This window comes from Podarcis melisellensis (assembly GCF_964234715.1).
Source record: "Podarcis melisellensis genome assembly, chromosome: 3".
In the NCBI taxonomy this organism is placed as follows: Eukaryota; Metazoa; Chordata; class Lepidosauria; order Squamata; family Lacertidae; genus Podarcis; species Podarcis melisellensis.
This window is the reverse complement of record NC_138530.1, coordinates 72,042,586-72,060,158: the sequence shown is the minus strand read 5'-3', so window position 1 is coordinate 72,060,158 and position 17,573 is coordinate 72,042,586. Positions and strand designations below refer to the sequence as shown.

Below are 17,573 nucleotides of genomic sequence, written 5' to 3'. Positions count from 1 at the left end.
GAAAACCATCAATGGAATGAATAAGGAAATACATTTTAGGTTCCCTCTCCCCCACAGGCCCCTAAATATGCTTAGACAGTTGAGAAACCTTATGGAGCAGATTTAGGGGGACATTGTGGGGTACACAATTGTCTTCCTCCAGGCCCATGTGGGGCACAGCTGGGTACACTAGCCCCAGGTATGTTAAGCTGGCCCCCGCCGGGTACCAGGTGCTTTACACAGGCCTCCCTCCCTCCACTGTTCCACTGACAGATTCCTTCCATCTATGGACAAACAGCATTGGGTACAAAGCTGGCTATATTGGAAAATTTATAAAGTACTCAGTCCATTGCCAACAGATGTTTAAGTCCTGTTAGGTTAAACAAATCAATTTCAGTTTTATCCTAATGAATTGCTAGTTGTTCATGTGGTATTGCTTTTTTCCTGTGAAAATCTTGGCATTGCTTACACATTCTACAATTCCTCACAAATAGATCTGCTAATCTGTGACCAGAATACAATTACTTTAGCTCTCTTGTGAGATGTGGTCATTCTTACACGTCCATGCACATGGTGTAGTATTTTCTTCCTCATGACTGTGGGGACCACAATTTGTGTGGCTTTTACAAATACCACTGAGATGTCCAATAGGTAATTATTGTAATATGCGTATGCTCTTATGACTGATTTCTTGGGACACATAACCTATTGCTTTAAATATATATTTTAGAGTAACGTAAAAAGTAGAAAGCAAGCCCCTATTTATTTCTTGTATAACTGAGAGTAGCATTTAATCTTTGATGATCTCAGTTCTATCTGTGATATAAATTTGGGGAATTGGGGTGACAAGCCTTTATTTGGTTTATATGAATGTTTGATATTTGTTCTGATTTATCAGATTGAGCATTTATAGGTGGAACAAGTTCTCTAGAAAGTGATTGAAATGCAACCTTATGTAAGCTTGTGCAATCAGACTTCCTCTTCTTCTTCTCCACCCTACAGCCCCTTGTCATCCTAATCATCCAGAGTGTATTTTGATGGACTGCAGTTTCATCACTGAAGCTGTGATAATAAAGAAAATCATAAACCTAGTGGCCAGGACCAGCATTCCCTTCTCAGTTACTGAGCCTGATCGGCTTGCCGATCAGAAGGCCGGTGGTTCGAATCCCCACGACAGGTTGAGCTCCCATTGCTCTGTCCCAGCTTCTGCCAACCTAGCAATTCGAAAGCACACCAGTGCAGGTTGATAAATAGGTACCGCTGTGGCAGGAAGTTAAACGGCGTTCCATTGCGCCAGAACCAGTTTAGTCACGCTGGCCACAGGATCCAGGAAGCTGTTTGCGGACAAATGCTGGCTCCCTCTGCCTGAAAAGTGAGATGAGCGCTGCACCTCATAGTCACCTTTGAGTAGTAGTGAGTGCATAACCCGCATGCCATGCATCACTGGTACCACATCTTCATAAAATCATATTTTGGAATTCACTGAAAGACATCCTTGACCAGTAATTAAGTACAGGTTTCAAAAAAATTCTTCACAGAACTAAGGTCTTCACAAGTCTTTAGGTCTGTGACTGATGCTTTCTTCTGGCTACTGTGCAAGTGGCGGCATTTTCTTTCCCTCTGTTGTATGTAACAGTCAGAGCACAGTCTCCTGAAACTGGGATTCTTCCTTAATTAAATATTTTAAAGACACTTTTGACTATTTAGTATTTACTTATAGCTCTGTATATTTGTTTGGAGCATTAGATTTGCCTGTACTGTATTCCTGCATCTGCCATATACTTGCCGTTAGTGGTTAAGTTAATGGTTCAGTCTTTTGTGTTTTGGGGTCTCTTTTGTGATTGCATTTTAAAATCATTATTTGCTTACAAAGTATCCTTCTGCAGCCAGCATATGCACTTTCCAAGGCATATTTTGGAGGAAAAAAATGGTTACATCTGCTGCAGATTATACAAACACTGGCACCTTTTAATCTCATATTGTTGCTTTATCTCTTTCACTGTTTTTGTAATTAATTGTTTCTGTCTTTACTGGCTTTGTACTCAAAATGCTCATCTCTTCCCGATTACATTCACTGTTGCTTGCTCTACTGTACTGTGCTGCTGTTTATCGGAATGTCCATGTATTCTATGCCATTTCTGCTGCCTGTGACATGTTTGAATTGCCTTTTCCAGTGTTAGATCAATCTCTCTTAATTAATACTTCCATTATTTTTGTAAAAAGTATTGCATGGGAAACCTACACCCTCGGGGGCGGGGGGCGGGGGGGACGTACTGAGGGCCCCACCAGCAAGCGGAGAAGCCTGTATTTCATCCCCTTCTGTGTCATCCTCAGGGTAGCCAATTTGAATGGCTGTAACATAGCTGAATTGTTTCTCAGGCACTAGTAAATCAGTCATTGTTCTTTGGCCGCTTTCTTGAGGCACTTTAAAACATTTTATGGTAGCACGGGATATAAAATGCTGTGGAAAAAATATGTGCTAAAAATATCACTGACTATCAATTCTTGTACAAAAAATGATAAATAGCTCTCTTCCCCCTCATATTTTTCCTTAAATTGCAAATTTGTGAAGGTCTGTCATAATTACATGTGTCAGTCAAAGATTTAAATGCATTACAGTCTGTGTACGTGACTTGATAAATGAACATTAGTCTAGAAGAGGTGGGACAAACCTGCTATTTCACGGTACGGTGCAAATAGATTTCGATTTATGCATTCATCTCTAAGTTCCAAATGATTATTGATTGCATAAATAAATAGGCAATTCTTCTCTTTCAGAACTTTGCAGAAAACACCATGAATGAGCTCCTTGGCTGGTATGGTTATGATAAGGTTGAATTAAAAGATGGAGAAGATATTGAATTCAGGAACTACCCCGCAGATGGGGAGAGCCGACAGCACATTTCTGTTCTCAAAGGTAATGACATTTAATGTCCCTTTGATCAAATGTGTTAGTTTTCTTGTTTATTTTATCAGTTTTAAAAGGTGACTTCACATGCCAGTGACTTCTAGCAGACAAAATCCAAAAGAGTACAAAACTGAATAAAATACTAGCAGTTATGCATATATAAATTTGCAACAGTAGTACTTCTTCCTGAAAGAATCAACTCTCCTGAAGGCACCATTCAGTGGGTCTACAGTTTGAACATGGTAAGAGAAGGATTATTGATAATGGTCAACTGTTATTCCAGTTTTCTGGAGGTCTTCAGTGCTAGATATTAAACCTCAGACAGTCATGAAGATGCTAAAGAGCTGTTTGTCTTGCTTTGGAATACTGTAGTAGATACTGTAGTCTTGGATAAGGGGCCACAATTTGTGATAGAAGAGTTTGTAGCATTCACATGTCTATTCCCAAAGCAATGGAAAGGCTGAATCAGCCATCAAAATGGTTAAGAGAATTTTGACCAAAGCCAGAAAAATGGGAATTGATCCATATTTAGCCATTCTGGATCTCTGGAACACAACTTTGCTAGTCTTAGATAGGAGTCCAGCAAAGGGACTGATGGGTCAAAGGAGAAAGACTTTGCTGTCTATATTACAGCCAGAGGGCCACAACAGGTGAGCTAAACTTATAGCAGAACAGAAATGAAGAAAGGCTTGTTACTACAACCAGCCAGCTGAAGGACCTACCCAAAATATACATGGATGAGCATGTCTGGGTAAAGCCAATAGAGTGACAGGAAAGCGGAGGTCCTAATTCAGAAGAGCATACGCTTATTTGATGTGGTGACCCAGAGGTTCCAAGTCTTGAGAAGACATTTGTGTTGAAACCATTGAGCTGTAGCAGACTCAGAACCAGCAGGACAGAATGAAAGGAGGCAGTTTTGGGAAGCAGAAGATCTTGCTCAAGTTGGAGAGGGCCCAGATTCTCTTCCCCTCCCTCCCCCCAAGTGAATGGGAGACAGATCATCTCATTCCATGCTCCTTGAGATGCAAAATATATCAACAGGAAAGTATAACTAACTACATATTATAACCGATTTAAGACTCTAGTAGGTTGACAGATACAGAGACCACCACCTAAAAGATTATAATTGAATTCAAGGAGTTAGATGAGGGTTTTAAAACTGTGCATATTCACTTTAAAAATAGTTCTCTTTTATTAAAGTTGTAAAAGGATATGTGCAGAAGACTACTGTATAGGAGAGTTGGGGAAGTAGGACAGGAAGAGTAGCCCAGTGGCACAGATTGAGAGGACAGCTGCCACTAAGTGACTCTGCAAACACCACAGAGACCTAGCAGGAGGGACAAAAAGTTCAAAGTAGCCTTGTTTAATAAAGGGCATATATAAATATCCTGCCTGATTCATTAGTGGTTGCAAATGCCACATGATACAACAGAAGTACAAATAAAACGTCATATTCTAATGACATGACATGTTTCAGGGGTAGCCAGTGTGGTGCTGTTTAGATGTTGCTGGACCACAACTCCTATCATCCCTGATAACTGGCTGTGATGGCTGGGGCTGATGGGAGTTGGAGTTCAGCAACACTTGGAAGGCATCAAATTGGCCACCTCCAGCTAATGAAGGGCAGGGAGGAATTAGGCCCTCACATGCCTCAGTATCTAAGAATACAGTGGTACCTCGGGTTAAGAACTTAATTCGTTCTGGAGGTCCGTTCTTAAGCTGAAACTGTTCTTAACCTGAGGTACCACTTTAGCTAGTGGGGCCTGCCGCCGTACGATTTCTGTTCTCATCCTGAAGCAAAGTTCTTAACCCATGGTACTATTTCTAGGTTAGCAGAGTCTGTAACCTGAAGCGTCTGTAACCTGAAGCGTCTGTAACCCAAGGTACCACTGTAATCACTATGTATTAGTTTGCAAATGGTTGCATTCTTCACACCACAAGCCACATGGCCAAAAGGAAGGCATGCTGAGTTAGTTGGTCCCCAAGTAAGTATATCTGATTAGCAGTTTTTATATGTTATATGTTTATATGTATTGTGTTTTTTTTTAAACAGAAAATTCTTTGCCAAAAACAAAATTACCTGAAGACAGTGTTATTTCATCCTACAACATAAACGCAGGCTATCCGGGGCTTACCACAGGAAATGGACTCTCAGACTCACCAGCAGGATTGAAGGAGCATGGGAATGTACCCATTATTGTACCATTAATTCCACCACCTTTCATAAAGCCACCAGCAGGTAAATTACTTAATTTGTAATGACCTCGGGCAGAAGTTCTGTTCTTGTTAGATACTGCTTCCTTATAAAATATTCTATTTACAATTATAAATGATTGATCAAGAATTGCAGAAACATGGAATCCCTTAACAGTTTCTCTCGCTAAGTGCTTTTTAAAAGTCTTTGGATTATAGCCAAACTAAATTAGTTGCACTTAGATCCCATTGATTCCCATGGGAACTAGAGCTGCAATCCTAACCCACTTATCGGGGAATAGCATCACTTATGACTTACTTATGAGTAGATATGCTTAGGATTGCAGTCTAAGTACTGTAATGACTGAATTATCCAACTGATTTCAATGGGACTTACGTGAAACTAACTTGGATGGGTAATGATTTCAACACAGTGGGATATATAGTATATTTTAGCAGCCAGCATTTTCTAAAAATGTCTTTGTTCACCCCAGCCTTTTCAGAGTAGTGCTACTTGTCAAGGTGTGGTGTGTTTGTTAGGGATATGCAAGGGCCCCAAGATTCATCTTGTATCTGAGTTGCTCTGTTCATTTTGATCTGTAATTCAGGTTCCAAGCCACTCAGTATAAAACAAAGCTTTGTGTTCCTCATATACTCTTATGGGGAATCTTAAAAAATGGGTGTAAGTCCCCCCCCCCCAGAAGCAAATAAAATTTGCTGGCACAGGAGCCCCTCCAGAGTTCAGGGGCTTTTGTGGGGATTCACTTTGCTCCATAATCCATATTAGGGTAATACCTTTATATTATGCCAACTAAAACTTCAAAATCCCTATTAGTTTCATATTTTCAAGGGGAGAACAGGGGGTTAGTCTCTTGCTCGGTCTTATCTTAAAATAATTAAGATGTTTCTGAGTGGTGTGTATTCTTGCTTGTACATTTTTTAAAACATTGGCATCTTCACCCCAGTGAGCTACTTTTCCCTGTACTTGTTTGTGTTGCAAAATGATGCCCTCCAATGGGCAAAGGTGAAGCTGTCCCTAATACCTCCTTCAGAGTTATAAAGAGGAGGCCCCTCCTCTCCCAAGTAAAGCAGTATATCATTTTTTTAAGGGTTAAATGAAGCTCTGCTTAAAGGTGAGACATGTGGCTTTGTTGGTGTCCTGCTCCAGCTTGGGGTTAGGGGATGTTGACATCATGATTTGACCAGAGGAGGAGTAAAATTACCCTGAATCATTAGCAGCATTATTTTAGCCACAGCACAGAAAAGTTGCACAAACCTATGTTTTGTTTTGTATTTATGATTTATACTTGCACACCACTTTGCAGTTTTTAAGTATAAAACAGTTTGTAAATATTTTAAAATAAATCAGTGGTCCCAAATCCAATCCATCATATCGCCTTGTAGGACTCTGAAATCTCCCAATCTGAAACTCTGGAGAACTACTGCCAGACAGTGTAGACAATATTGAGCTAGATGGATCAATGATCTGTATAATATAATATAATATAATATAATATAATATAATATAATATAATATAATATAATATAATATAATATAATATAATATAATATAAATGTATTCCTATGGTCCAACAGGAATAATTTGTGAAAGCTGTGCAGTTTTAGGTGTCATAGATTTCAATTACAGAGATCACGGCACAAACTTAATTCTCTCATTGAAATCCATGCTGCATAAAAGTGATTAATTTTGGCCAGGTGGTCCTCATCTAGGAACAATAGATCCAGACACATAGAAGAATCCTGTGCCTTTTTGAGTAATGTTACACCTAACTCCTACAAGCTGCAGCTCCTCTAGTCACCTCTCCATCAGGTTTGGAAAAAACCCCAATAACTTACTCTGAAAGTTGATGCACATAATTAACGGTTGTGTGGCCAGCCTCAATTGCAGCCTAATATGGCAGACAGGTTGTATGAAGGCTTTGCTTGGGATACCTCTTCAGATCTGAGCAATAGTAACCACATCCGTATTTATTAACTTCCCTGAGGTTACGTGTGAGATTATAATGTCCTGCAAATTCCATGCGATTTCTTTTAATCAAATGAATTATGCATTCATACAGTAAATTTTTAAGTGATTGATTGGTATGAGTTCTATTCACCTCAGTTGGGTGTTTCAGCGGTAGAGTGCATTAAAGAATGTCTGAAAGTATTTAAGTAATATAAAGGAAGATTATCAGGATTAATATCAAGCGTGTAACTAAACAACCGTAGTAGTGATATTAATATCATGTGCCTGTCATGTTGATGAACTCATCTAGGGAAAACTGTGTTTCAGTTCAGATTGAAATCCTGTCTATTGCCTCTGAAAGTCTTGATATGATCAAATATATATGCCCTAGAGAGACTGTGCTGAAATGTTTTATATTTTCGTGACATTCTTATCTGGAGCAATTCTCTCCCATGTGGCATTTCTTGAGGTTTATATGAGGTATGATTCATTTGTATTGGGTGCTGTTTTTCATAAACTGCAAAAGTAACTGTTACTGTAGGGTGTTTAATTGCTATGTTATTATTTACTGTTGTATACATTCCAGTAATTGCTGAATTTATATAACAGCAGGCTCAAATGTGTATCTGTTTAAGTTGTTTGGAGTTTTGTTGCACTCTATTGACTTAATTGAAGGGAGAAATAGACCTAATATAGACTCAACATGTAGTAAAGAACATTGTTAATGCTTTGTGAAAAAATTAGGAATCATACAATGTACCAATCTTGTCAGCTATATAGGTGAAATTCAGGTTGGCATACTGGTAAAAAAGGGGAAATATAAAAAGCAGGAAGATAGGAATGAGGCGGGTGGGAATTAATGAGCAATACCTGAGTGTCTTTCTCTGTATATTCTTACATAGAAGTTGAGATTTGTGTAGGAGAGCCATGGCAGTACCAAAGGGCTTTGGAACTAACTGCCCGTTGAAATTTGACTAGCACCCACACTGTTTGTCTTTAGATGCCAGTTCAAGACATTTTACGCAGCCACTGAATTTGAAAGAGCAGTGAGACAAAAGCTGAAGGCTGTCTCACATACAGTTTCTTTTGCTGAGCTTTGATGATTTTATTATCTTGACGTTGCTTTTTATTTAACTTGCTGCGACCTACCCTGAGACCTTTTGTTTATATAAATAATCTAACAAATAAATAAATATGAAGAACTAGATTTAAATCTAGGAGATCTGGGTCGAAAGTACAGATGCAATGGCAGAAGATGTGGTTCTTCCTCCTGCATAGGCAGGAGGTACTAAATCCCACCCCTGCTGGACTGGCAGTTTACCTCCCTGCAATAGTTCCTGGTGCCATTTTTCCTTCAGTCTTGTCTCCAACACCTGAAGTGAGCCCAGGGAGAGAAATACATTTGGTGATGGGGAGTTAAGGAGGGATAAGAGGAACTGTTTGGCACCCCTTGCCCCCTCCTGCTTGCCATATGCTGCTGAGGCTGAGAAAACATCAGTGAGGTGGCATGCAGTGGTGGCAGCAGAGTTGGGATAGCAGCTGAGAAGATGCTCTGGCCTGTTGTGACTGTTCCTCTGTGGCTTGCCTGGGCTGCCCACTGCTGCTTCCTCTCTCATCTGCTGCTGTGATGAGATGGCTCCCCTCATTCTGTAGTGTGCAGAGCTGTCTGTTGGTGGCTAGTCAAACTACCACATGAAAACAGCCTTCAGGCAAATATATAACAGGAAATACTAGACACCTCAGAAATAGGCAACGTTACAAAACCTGTCAATATGTTTCTTGTAATATTTACTACCTTGAAAACTGACAAGGCAAAAACAATATCTGATTTTAAGAAAGGGAGACAAAAAACTCCAAATTCTTCATTCCTGTGAGCTCTTAACAGTTTTCTTAAAAGCAAACAAAGAGAGATAAGCTCTTGAATTTGAAAGTTTCTCGTCTCTATATAACATCGGCCTAAAGCTTTCACATTGCTGATAATCTTCTTGGAAAATAAAGCCAGGGTGGGGGTGGGGAGAGGATATGAGAACAATTTAGTTATACTAGATTTCCACTGGCTTTATTCATTCACTTCAGACTGAAAGAGGGAGGGGGAAAAGCAGCGAAACGTTCTTCTTAATTAAGACTTAAAATGACACTGCAAACTTTTGATGATTAATTGAAGCATGCTTTTGCCTGATACATATTTAGTTATTATAATGTGATAATTTTACCTTGTTATTCAAACTGTTCCCACTGGGAGCATGATTTAACACTGTGAACGCTCCATGTTTATTGCATTGTTCATTATGAAACATACACAGGCTGGAAAACCATAAGGAGACACGTATAAGTGCTGTTTGTACAACAGTTAAGGGAAGTACTGCTTCCACCTGTAATGACATAACCCTGGAGTAGAAAACACAAGCTGGAACTCCTTGAATATCTATTAGCTATTTGAATGGCAGAGACAGTCATTCTGGTCCTTAGACAGCAAGGATAATAAATGTGTTGATAATATCACCTCCTCTAATTACAACAGTTAAGATGTTTATTGAGATAAACAAGTGCAGATATTGTTTTGTTTTTCCAACAAATGGTTTTCCAAACTGTGTTTGAATTATAACACATGGTGGTCTAAATACGTTTTTTATAGCATTGAGGAAAAAGAGGTAGCTCGTTAGCAGGATTTTACTTTAATAGCAAGTAGCTCAGAGTGGGGGGTATTAACATAAAGATTTGAGGGTGATTGACACATGATCTGAAAAGTCACACTCCTTCCAGTTTGTTGCTCCATATTCCAGGTACACAACAAAGATACCAGCAGTAAAGAATGTTTTTCTTCACTAGATCTATAAAAGCATGCAGATTGATATTTTAGGAGATGGGCAGAGCAATCTTTACCATGATGCTGGAGGGGGTTAGGATACAACAGAGATTCTTGGGGCCCCTGCTGAACTTGTTGATGAGGCAGTGGCAGTGAATAGGCTATTGCTGCTGCTAGTGTAATGCCCTAAAATGGGATGGAATCAGGTCAGGGTGGAGACAGCTGCATCCTAAGTCCACTGCATCCTAAGTCAGCCAAGCAGCTGGAGACAGGTCTGATCTGAGCCTCTCCGCAGTGCCAGCCTGAGGCTGGAGTAGCAAAAATTCAGGGGGGAAACTGCCTCTCTTCTACCCTGACCTGATGGGATGACTGGAAGACCATGGCATTGAATCCCACCCAGAGCATTTGGTTACTTTTAAGGCAATGTTTCATGGAAAGCTTGACTGCTTTGTAGCAATGGCAAAACAACTTCAGCTTTGCTTAAGTTCTGGTGTAGATTCCAGACTTGTTCTTATAAATGTTAGTACCAATTAATATTTGTTGTTGTTTAGGAAGGGGGAGGAAACCACCAAGTGGGGGCCTGCAACAAAATATTGCAGTATGGCATGTTCGTGTTCAGCCCGTTAGTGCTGCCATTTCCCATGCTACTCTGTTCCATCCCTGTGCCTTTTATTCCCTCCTACCGCTCAGCAGACACTCAGCATTCTGTTGGTTTGTTCTGGCGTTTAAAAAAATCCCCATAGGTTATTTTTCTGTATTTCTTCATACCTAAGGGTTCCGCTGAACCAGCTGATACTACTCTCCTGTGTGTGGATAGTGCTATTTTAGTTATGGCTCTGTTCACACAGCACACTGCCCCATTAGTTATAAATCATTATTAAGTTAACCATAGCTAAAATTGATTGTTCAAATGCAGGCACACAGCTTAACTATGGTTTACTAACTATAGTTAATGGGAACTCATTGATCAAGATTTGTAGCTGGTTTATATCAACCGTTGCTTCGCATGATGGCCAAACTTCTTAGCTATGGTTATGAGACAGGAGGTACTTAAAAAGTCAATGAGCTGCCAATATAAAACGGCTGTAAAGCAAAGCAAAGCAAAGCCATCCATGCTCTGGTCTCAGTGGCTCATGCTAGTGTCTTTTACTCTGCCTAGCAACAGCTGCCCTGCCCCACCTATAGGGAACAATTTATACAAGTGCTTCACTGTGCTGCAAGCCAAGGGAACCCCATAGCTTGCTCTTAGCTACTGACCACTGTAGCATTCTTTTTGCTTTTCAGCAAGGCATAATAGAGGGGGGAAGTTTCCATCTTTTGTATATGCTGGTAAACTCAGAACAACAGAAGGAGGGAGTTGATTCTGTTTGTGAATGGGCGACAGGGACTGCCACAAGAGAAGGCATGACTCATGCAGCTGACCAGTACCAAATGGGCTGCTGCTGCTGCTGATACAGTGAGGCACTGCTATGGGAAGGATGCTGCAAAGGTGTTTCAGGTAGCTGGCTGGAGTTGTGGAGAGGGTGTTTCTGATACTACCTCAGATAAATTCAGCTGTGATATAGTGAGTCATGGTTACTAACATCTGCAAGTTACCTTCTGATTATATAGGACATTGTTGTATATATCAATGATGGATTCACCTTCTGGGAGTCAATTTACTCTAGATATATGGAATTCTGTATCTACAGTGTTGCAGATTGTAGAAACACAGTAAAGAAAAGAAAGAATGAACTTTGATCCTGTTGCCTGTACTTTGTCTGAGTGACTGACATCACGTGAACCCATCCCTGTTATCCTGTTATCTGACAAAGGATACCTGTCACCCTGCTTTCCTCAGTACAAAACAAATGCGTGTGTTTTAGTTAGAAGCCAGATCTTGAAAAATGCTTATGTTTTGTGTATGCTTCTCATATCTGATGCATTCCATAAGGTGAAACAGGTCAAAATGTGAATGTAAATTATATTTGGTCTGCAGGATCATAACTTCTGCATTCCATTCTCCTTGTCTGAAATAGTGGATATTTCACAAGGACCACTTAACAGTTTTTGTATATTTAGTACCTGAATAATATGAATGCAATCCACAGACATACTACTATTTCCTCTAGCCATGACAAACTTTCTAATGACTCTAATTGCCAAATGACTCATAGGATGTACAGCAGCCTTCCAAACTGGTGGAAAAGTTGCAGAAGCTTCTTGTTAGGAGCTGCTATTCTGTTCCAGGACAAGAGCTGTAGTGCAGTTCTTTAAAGGTAATGGTAAAGGGACCCCTGACCATTCGGTCTAGACATGGATGACTCTGGGGTTGTGGCGCTCATTTCGCTTTATTGGCCAAGGGAGCTGGCGTACAGCTTCCAGGTCATGTGGCCAGCATGACTAAGCCGCTTCTGGCGAACCAGAGCAGTGCATGGAAACGCCATTTACCTTCCTGTCGGAGCGGTACCTATTTATCTACTTGCACTTTGACGTGCTTTCGAACTGCTAGGTTGGCAGGAGCAGGGACCGAGCAACGGGAGCTCACCCTGTTGTGGGGATTCGAGCCGCCGACCTTCTGATCAGCAAGCCCTAGGCTCAGTGGTTTAGACCACAACAGCACCACCCAAGTCCCACCAAATCTTATGCAGCCATCAAAGTCTGTACTATATCAGAGTGCAGCACAGAGTGCAGGGGAAAGTGCAGCACAGCCATTAATAGATATACTACACAGTAAGTACTTAGTGTTTTGGTATTTTTTCATTAAATTATTTTTTTCATTGTTATTCCCTCCATCCTAATTGCAGCATTGATCTTAATGATCCATAGGAATAGCTTGCTTTCCGATACATGTTGCATTCCTTTATTTACATTGTTTTTTAAATCAGAACTAGACACATTGTATTCTTTCCTGTATTTGTGTGTGAAGGGAATACACTAGATCAAGAGTCAGTGGAGTCTCCACTGGTGGTAAGGGGAAGTAATTTTTGCCAAATTTGCCCTTGCTTCTGTAACCCCCAGACCATCTCCCACATTGTTCCAAAGAGTCCCCCAGATTTTATTTTGCTAGGAGGTATAGAAGGCTGCAAGGGAACAAGAAATTGGCATATATTATCTCCTCCCTGCTTCCCCCTGCAGATGCATTCAAAAAGTTCCACACCTGTCAGGTATGGATCCAACCCCATGTCTTTAAATAAAAATGTGAGAGGCAAAACCCATGCCAGCTAGGCAGGACTTGGGGTGAAGGTTCAAGTGAGAGGGTCCCACAGAACATCATTGGGATCAAGTCTGTATTGAGTGAAAGCTATGATCAGGTACAGGTAGAACCTTGGCACAGGCTCAGATCCACAAAGAGCAATTCAGACAGGCCAATGGGACCAGGACTAAAAGGACAGGTAAGAAGTAGGCAGGCAGAAAGGAGCACAATGGCAATAGGCATCCAGGGCCAGCATCAGGCTCAGGCAGAGATCCCGTGCAGTGCATAGTTTTGCTGGTTTGGTTGTAAGGTTGGGATCAGTAAATGCAGGGGAAACTCAGGTAGTGCTTTCATTTCAAGGAAACAGGGTGCCTTTCCATTGGGCAGTTAGTGCTACAGCATCATCTAGGAACTACCTTCTGGAGAGCACAGACTAAAGTAGCATTGTTTTAATCCTTGTCAACCAGTGTAGACTGAAGCCAGGTCTGAACCATAAGATCTATTTTTGTTGAAATAGCACAATCGATCCCTAGAATTAGGGCTCTCTGGATGTGCCCTTGAATGACAAGTTCAGTGTTTATGTCATATATGCAAAGTAACTTCCCAGTACACACACACACACACACACACACACACACACACACACACATATATATATATATGCTCAGAAGTAAGTTGATGTTGAACCACTTTCAGAAAAGAAGTTCAGCAGGTCAGTATCAAAGAAAGCAGCATTAGGAACCCAAGCTTGTGTTTTCAAACTCAGTTTGCCACAGTGATTACAACGCTGGTACTCTGTTTGATTGCTATAAAGATGCCCCAAAGACTAATTACTAAACCAGTTTGTAGTCCATGCACTATGAACAATTCAAGGTTCAGAGAATCTGTCATAAAACCATCCCATTCCCACTGCAAAGGATTTGTTGTGTAGCAGCACTGTCATAATTCTGCAGAATTATTGGCTAACTAATTTGTACTAAAGGCATTTGGCTCCTTTCCCCAGCTACTATAACTCAAAACTATGTGCCACATTTGATTAATGTCAACAGAATAAATATTGCCAGTTTAATAACATTTTCCCCACTCCCAATTTGTGTTGTGATTTATATTTGTCAATAAAAGTTGCACGATGTTGACAATGAGCTTTTAGATTTAATCAGGCTCTTCATCTTTAAAGCCATGAGAGTTTGTGTTTTATGCACAGAGATTATGTGTTTTATCATCCTTTCGAATTCACTAGGTCAGAAACTTTGCAGGAAACTGTGACAGAAAACTGGCTGCCTGGAAAGATTTGAATGATTCTGAAGCTAGGATGCTTAGGAGAAGGGAACAGAGAAGTGTGATCATAAAGAATGCATGCGCATGAAAATGCAGTCTATGCAGATTGGAACTCCATGAGAACCATGCTGCATGATCCTTAAATTTGTAGGAAGCAGAGCATGGTGAAGTATAATTCAATCAAATACCGGTAATGCATACATACATACATACATACATACATACATACATACATTTTAATGTGAATTCAGCATATGGCACCAGTATATAGCAATTATATTAAGGCAACAATACTATGCAGATATTTGAGGATCATTCTAATTGAACACAATAGGACTTAATTACAAATAGGCAATCACAAGAACAGGCTCACACAAGTATTGGTTATGCTCGAGAAATTTCTATTTATTTCTACATACACAGGACAAAACAGGATCAAATGCCATGTTTTAGAGTACATGTGGATAACCTGCAGCCTGTGGGATACATACAGCTCTTGTAGGTATTCCATACTGCCTGCTCTAAGTCACTTCCTTCCACCACTGGACTTCGCATGTAATTTGTGGGTTCCCAAGCCTATTAAGTACCTGTTTGGTTGGATGTATGGTAGATAATGCAGTTGTGATGAGAATAGCTGTGGGAAGGGGGAAAATCAATTTTGTGTGTGTATGTGTGTGTGTGTGTGAGAGAGAGAGAGGCCTCATCTGCCCAATGCCCAATGCCCAGGCTCATGTCCATACCCAGTTCTATTTGCACCTACTGGCATGCCTGTGGCCATTGGGGACAAAACATTGCCAACTCCTGTTGTCTTGTTCTTCCATGTGTTAACCTACTCAGATTAGTCAGATGAATAGAGCTCCTGAGTTTCATGAGCAGATGATGTTGATTCAGCTCTCTAGAGCTATAAATAATGTGAATGTTATAATATTATTTGGTGTCAGTTTCTGAGTTTAATGAATTAAAGTTCAGCGTTTTCTTTAAAATGCTAAAACCCCTGAAAACGGCAGTGCATTGGATAATCTATAAAATTGATAATTGTTTCTAGACAGTTGAAGAATGAGGCAGCCTGTCACCAGCTGCTTTAGCAAACAGGCAGGCAAACAGAAACGTGCAAATATTTGATTGCTTACAGAGAAGTAGATACAAGAAAGATGACTGAAATAGATGTTTGAGGTGTAGCGTATGGATGTTTGACAGGATGCTCATTTTACTCTTCTTGTCTTTTCGTTGCAGAAGACGATGTGTCAAATGTACAAATAATGTGTGCCTGGTGCCAGAAAGTGGGAATCAAGCGTTATTCTCTGAGTATGGGAAGTGAAGTGAAATGTTTCTGCAGCGAGAAGTGCTTTGCAGCTTGTCGAAGAGCATACTTCAAGAGGAACAAGGTAAGAGTATAAGGAGTGCAATATACAGAGAAACTGATTCTACGCAATATCTTAGGTGACATTTTAATTTTAGAAATTCTAGTGTCTTCCCATTCCCCCCCCCCCTTACCCATGCACCTTTTCTGCTGAACTATCAAGACTTTTGTTAATATATACCCTATTTAATCAGTTTTTATCAGCTGGTTGTACTTGCATTCTGTCAAGTCAGGTGTCTGTAAAGACAGGCAAGGATACTGTGCCATAAAAATAAGAGCCAAAAGTATTCTAATTGCAGTTACGATTTTGTAAGGATTATTGCTGAAAGGAATCTTAAAACCTATGCAGGAAAGCAGCAGGAATACAAATCTCATTTAGCATTTTGCTACCTACCTAGATAACATTAGTGAAGCGTTTATCACTTGCTGCAGCTGACAGCAGGATTAGAACTGTGATTAAAAGCTTGATCCAAAGTCCTTTGTAGGTGACTTGAATTCTTTCCATTGACTCCAGTGGATCCTCTGTTGCTCTCTCATTCTCTCTTTCTAATTAATTTGTGTTAAGCATTGCAGACATTTCTGTTTTTTATTTTAGTGGTGTTGGCAGTACCTAAAACAACATAAATAGTCTAAGTGAAAATTTCAAAAGAAATTAGATAATAAGATTAACATGATTTGTGAAGAAATTTGGTTGAAAATTGTTTTAGTTTACACACAGCTAGAAGCTAAGAAGATGCATTTGAAAAAATATATATGTGCAGGTCCTTCAGATGACATTTTCAGTTTTAGTTAATGATGCTGTGCTCTTTTTTGGCAGAGCACATAATGGATATTTGAGGCACCACTAATTTTATTTTTTAACAATTAGGGTTGTAACAAGATTTCACTATGCATAATTTTTATACAAAACGTGATAAGGATTTTTGTATATATCTGAATACTTACCATATTTCTAGGGCAAGGTTGCTCAGAACTTTACAGAGAGTTGATGGCTGTTGGTGGATGTGGGAAAAGCAAATGTGATATCCAACTAAGACAAGTCATACTCAGAGTAAACCCAATATATTTAAGTAGCTTAAGTCCATTAATTTCACTGGTTCTTCTCTAAGTATGACTATCTTTGGCTATCACAAAAAATTCACAAAGTTGGAACATACCCGGCTACAGGTTTGCAGTTGAGCTGGACCAGAAAAGGATGTGAAAAGAACAAAGAGAAGAGAAGAAGGGGGGGAGGAGAGAATTAGATAGCAAAGCCTTAAGTAAGTAGGCAAATAAACCTTCCAGGAAACTGGAAATGCCTGTTCATCGCTGCATACAGGTATCAAGCCACAGTACTGTACCACATGAACATCAGTTTGTGAACATGCTCCTGGACCCAAAAGATCCACCTTTGTGGATTCCTCCACACTATATCTTTGGCAAGCTAATGTAATCCAAATACAAAGGAGGTTAAATTTGCTGTGGTAACATTTCCCCCCACTTACTCTCTTTTTTTCTCATTATAAGTTTATAAATATAAAATACTGAGTTCTTGTGTTTGAATCTTCTGGAGTGGAGGTACAGAAATAAGCAAATTTATATAGGGAATATCAGAAGAGGACTGCTTTGAAATGGCTGTTGTCATTTGGTTTGTTTTCAGTTTCTTTTGAAGGGTTAGTATTTCCAGTGGTCCTTTTGATTTGTGAAAGGGGGTGGGGCATTTTCATGAAGTTAGCATATTGGCACGGAACATTTTAAAGCTAGGTGCTACTTACCGGTAGTCATCAGGGACTGGGATTATGCCACAGTGCTTATCAGATGCTTGATATGATCAGTTTCAAGGGAGTAAGAGTGCTTTATGCCAGATGATGAAACGCAGTCAGGACTGGGGTTCAGACTTTAGTGGGCCCTTGGCATGGTACCCCA

The 17,573-nt window shown here is 40.0% G+C and overlaps 1 protein-coding gene across 4 annotated transcripts in view; it reads left to right on the top strand.

Annotated features, from left to right (window-relative positions):
• Nucleotides 1-17,573, top strand: part of SOBP (sine oculis binding protein homolog) — a 137,012-nt gene that overhangs the window by 14,884 nt on the left and 104,555 nt on the right. For 3 of the 4 annotated variants that reach the window (XM_081904614.1, XM_081904612.1, XM_081904615.1), the window contains exons 2-4: nt 2,758-2,896; nt 4,941-5,126; nt 15,542-15,693. In XM_081904614.1, the coding sequence (XP_081760740.1) occupies nt 2,758-2,896; nt 4,941-5,126; nt 15,542-15,693 (477 nt within the window). The remainder of the gene's footprint in view (nt 1-2,757; nt 2,897-4,940; nt 5,127-15,541; nt 15,694-17,573) is intronic. The other variant, XM_081904613.1, reaches the window with a different exon arrangement.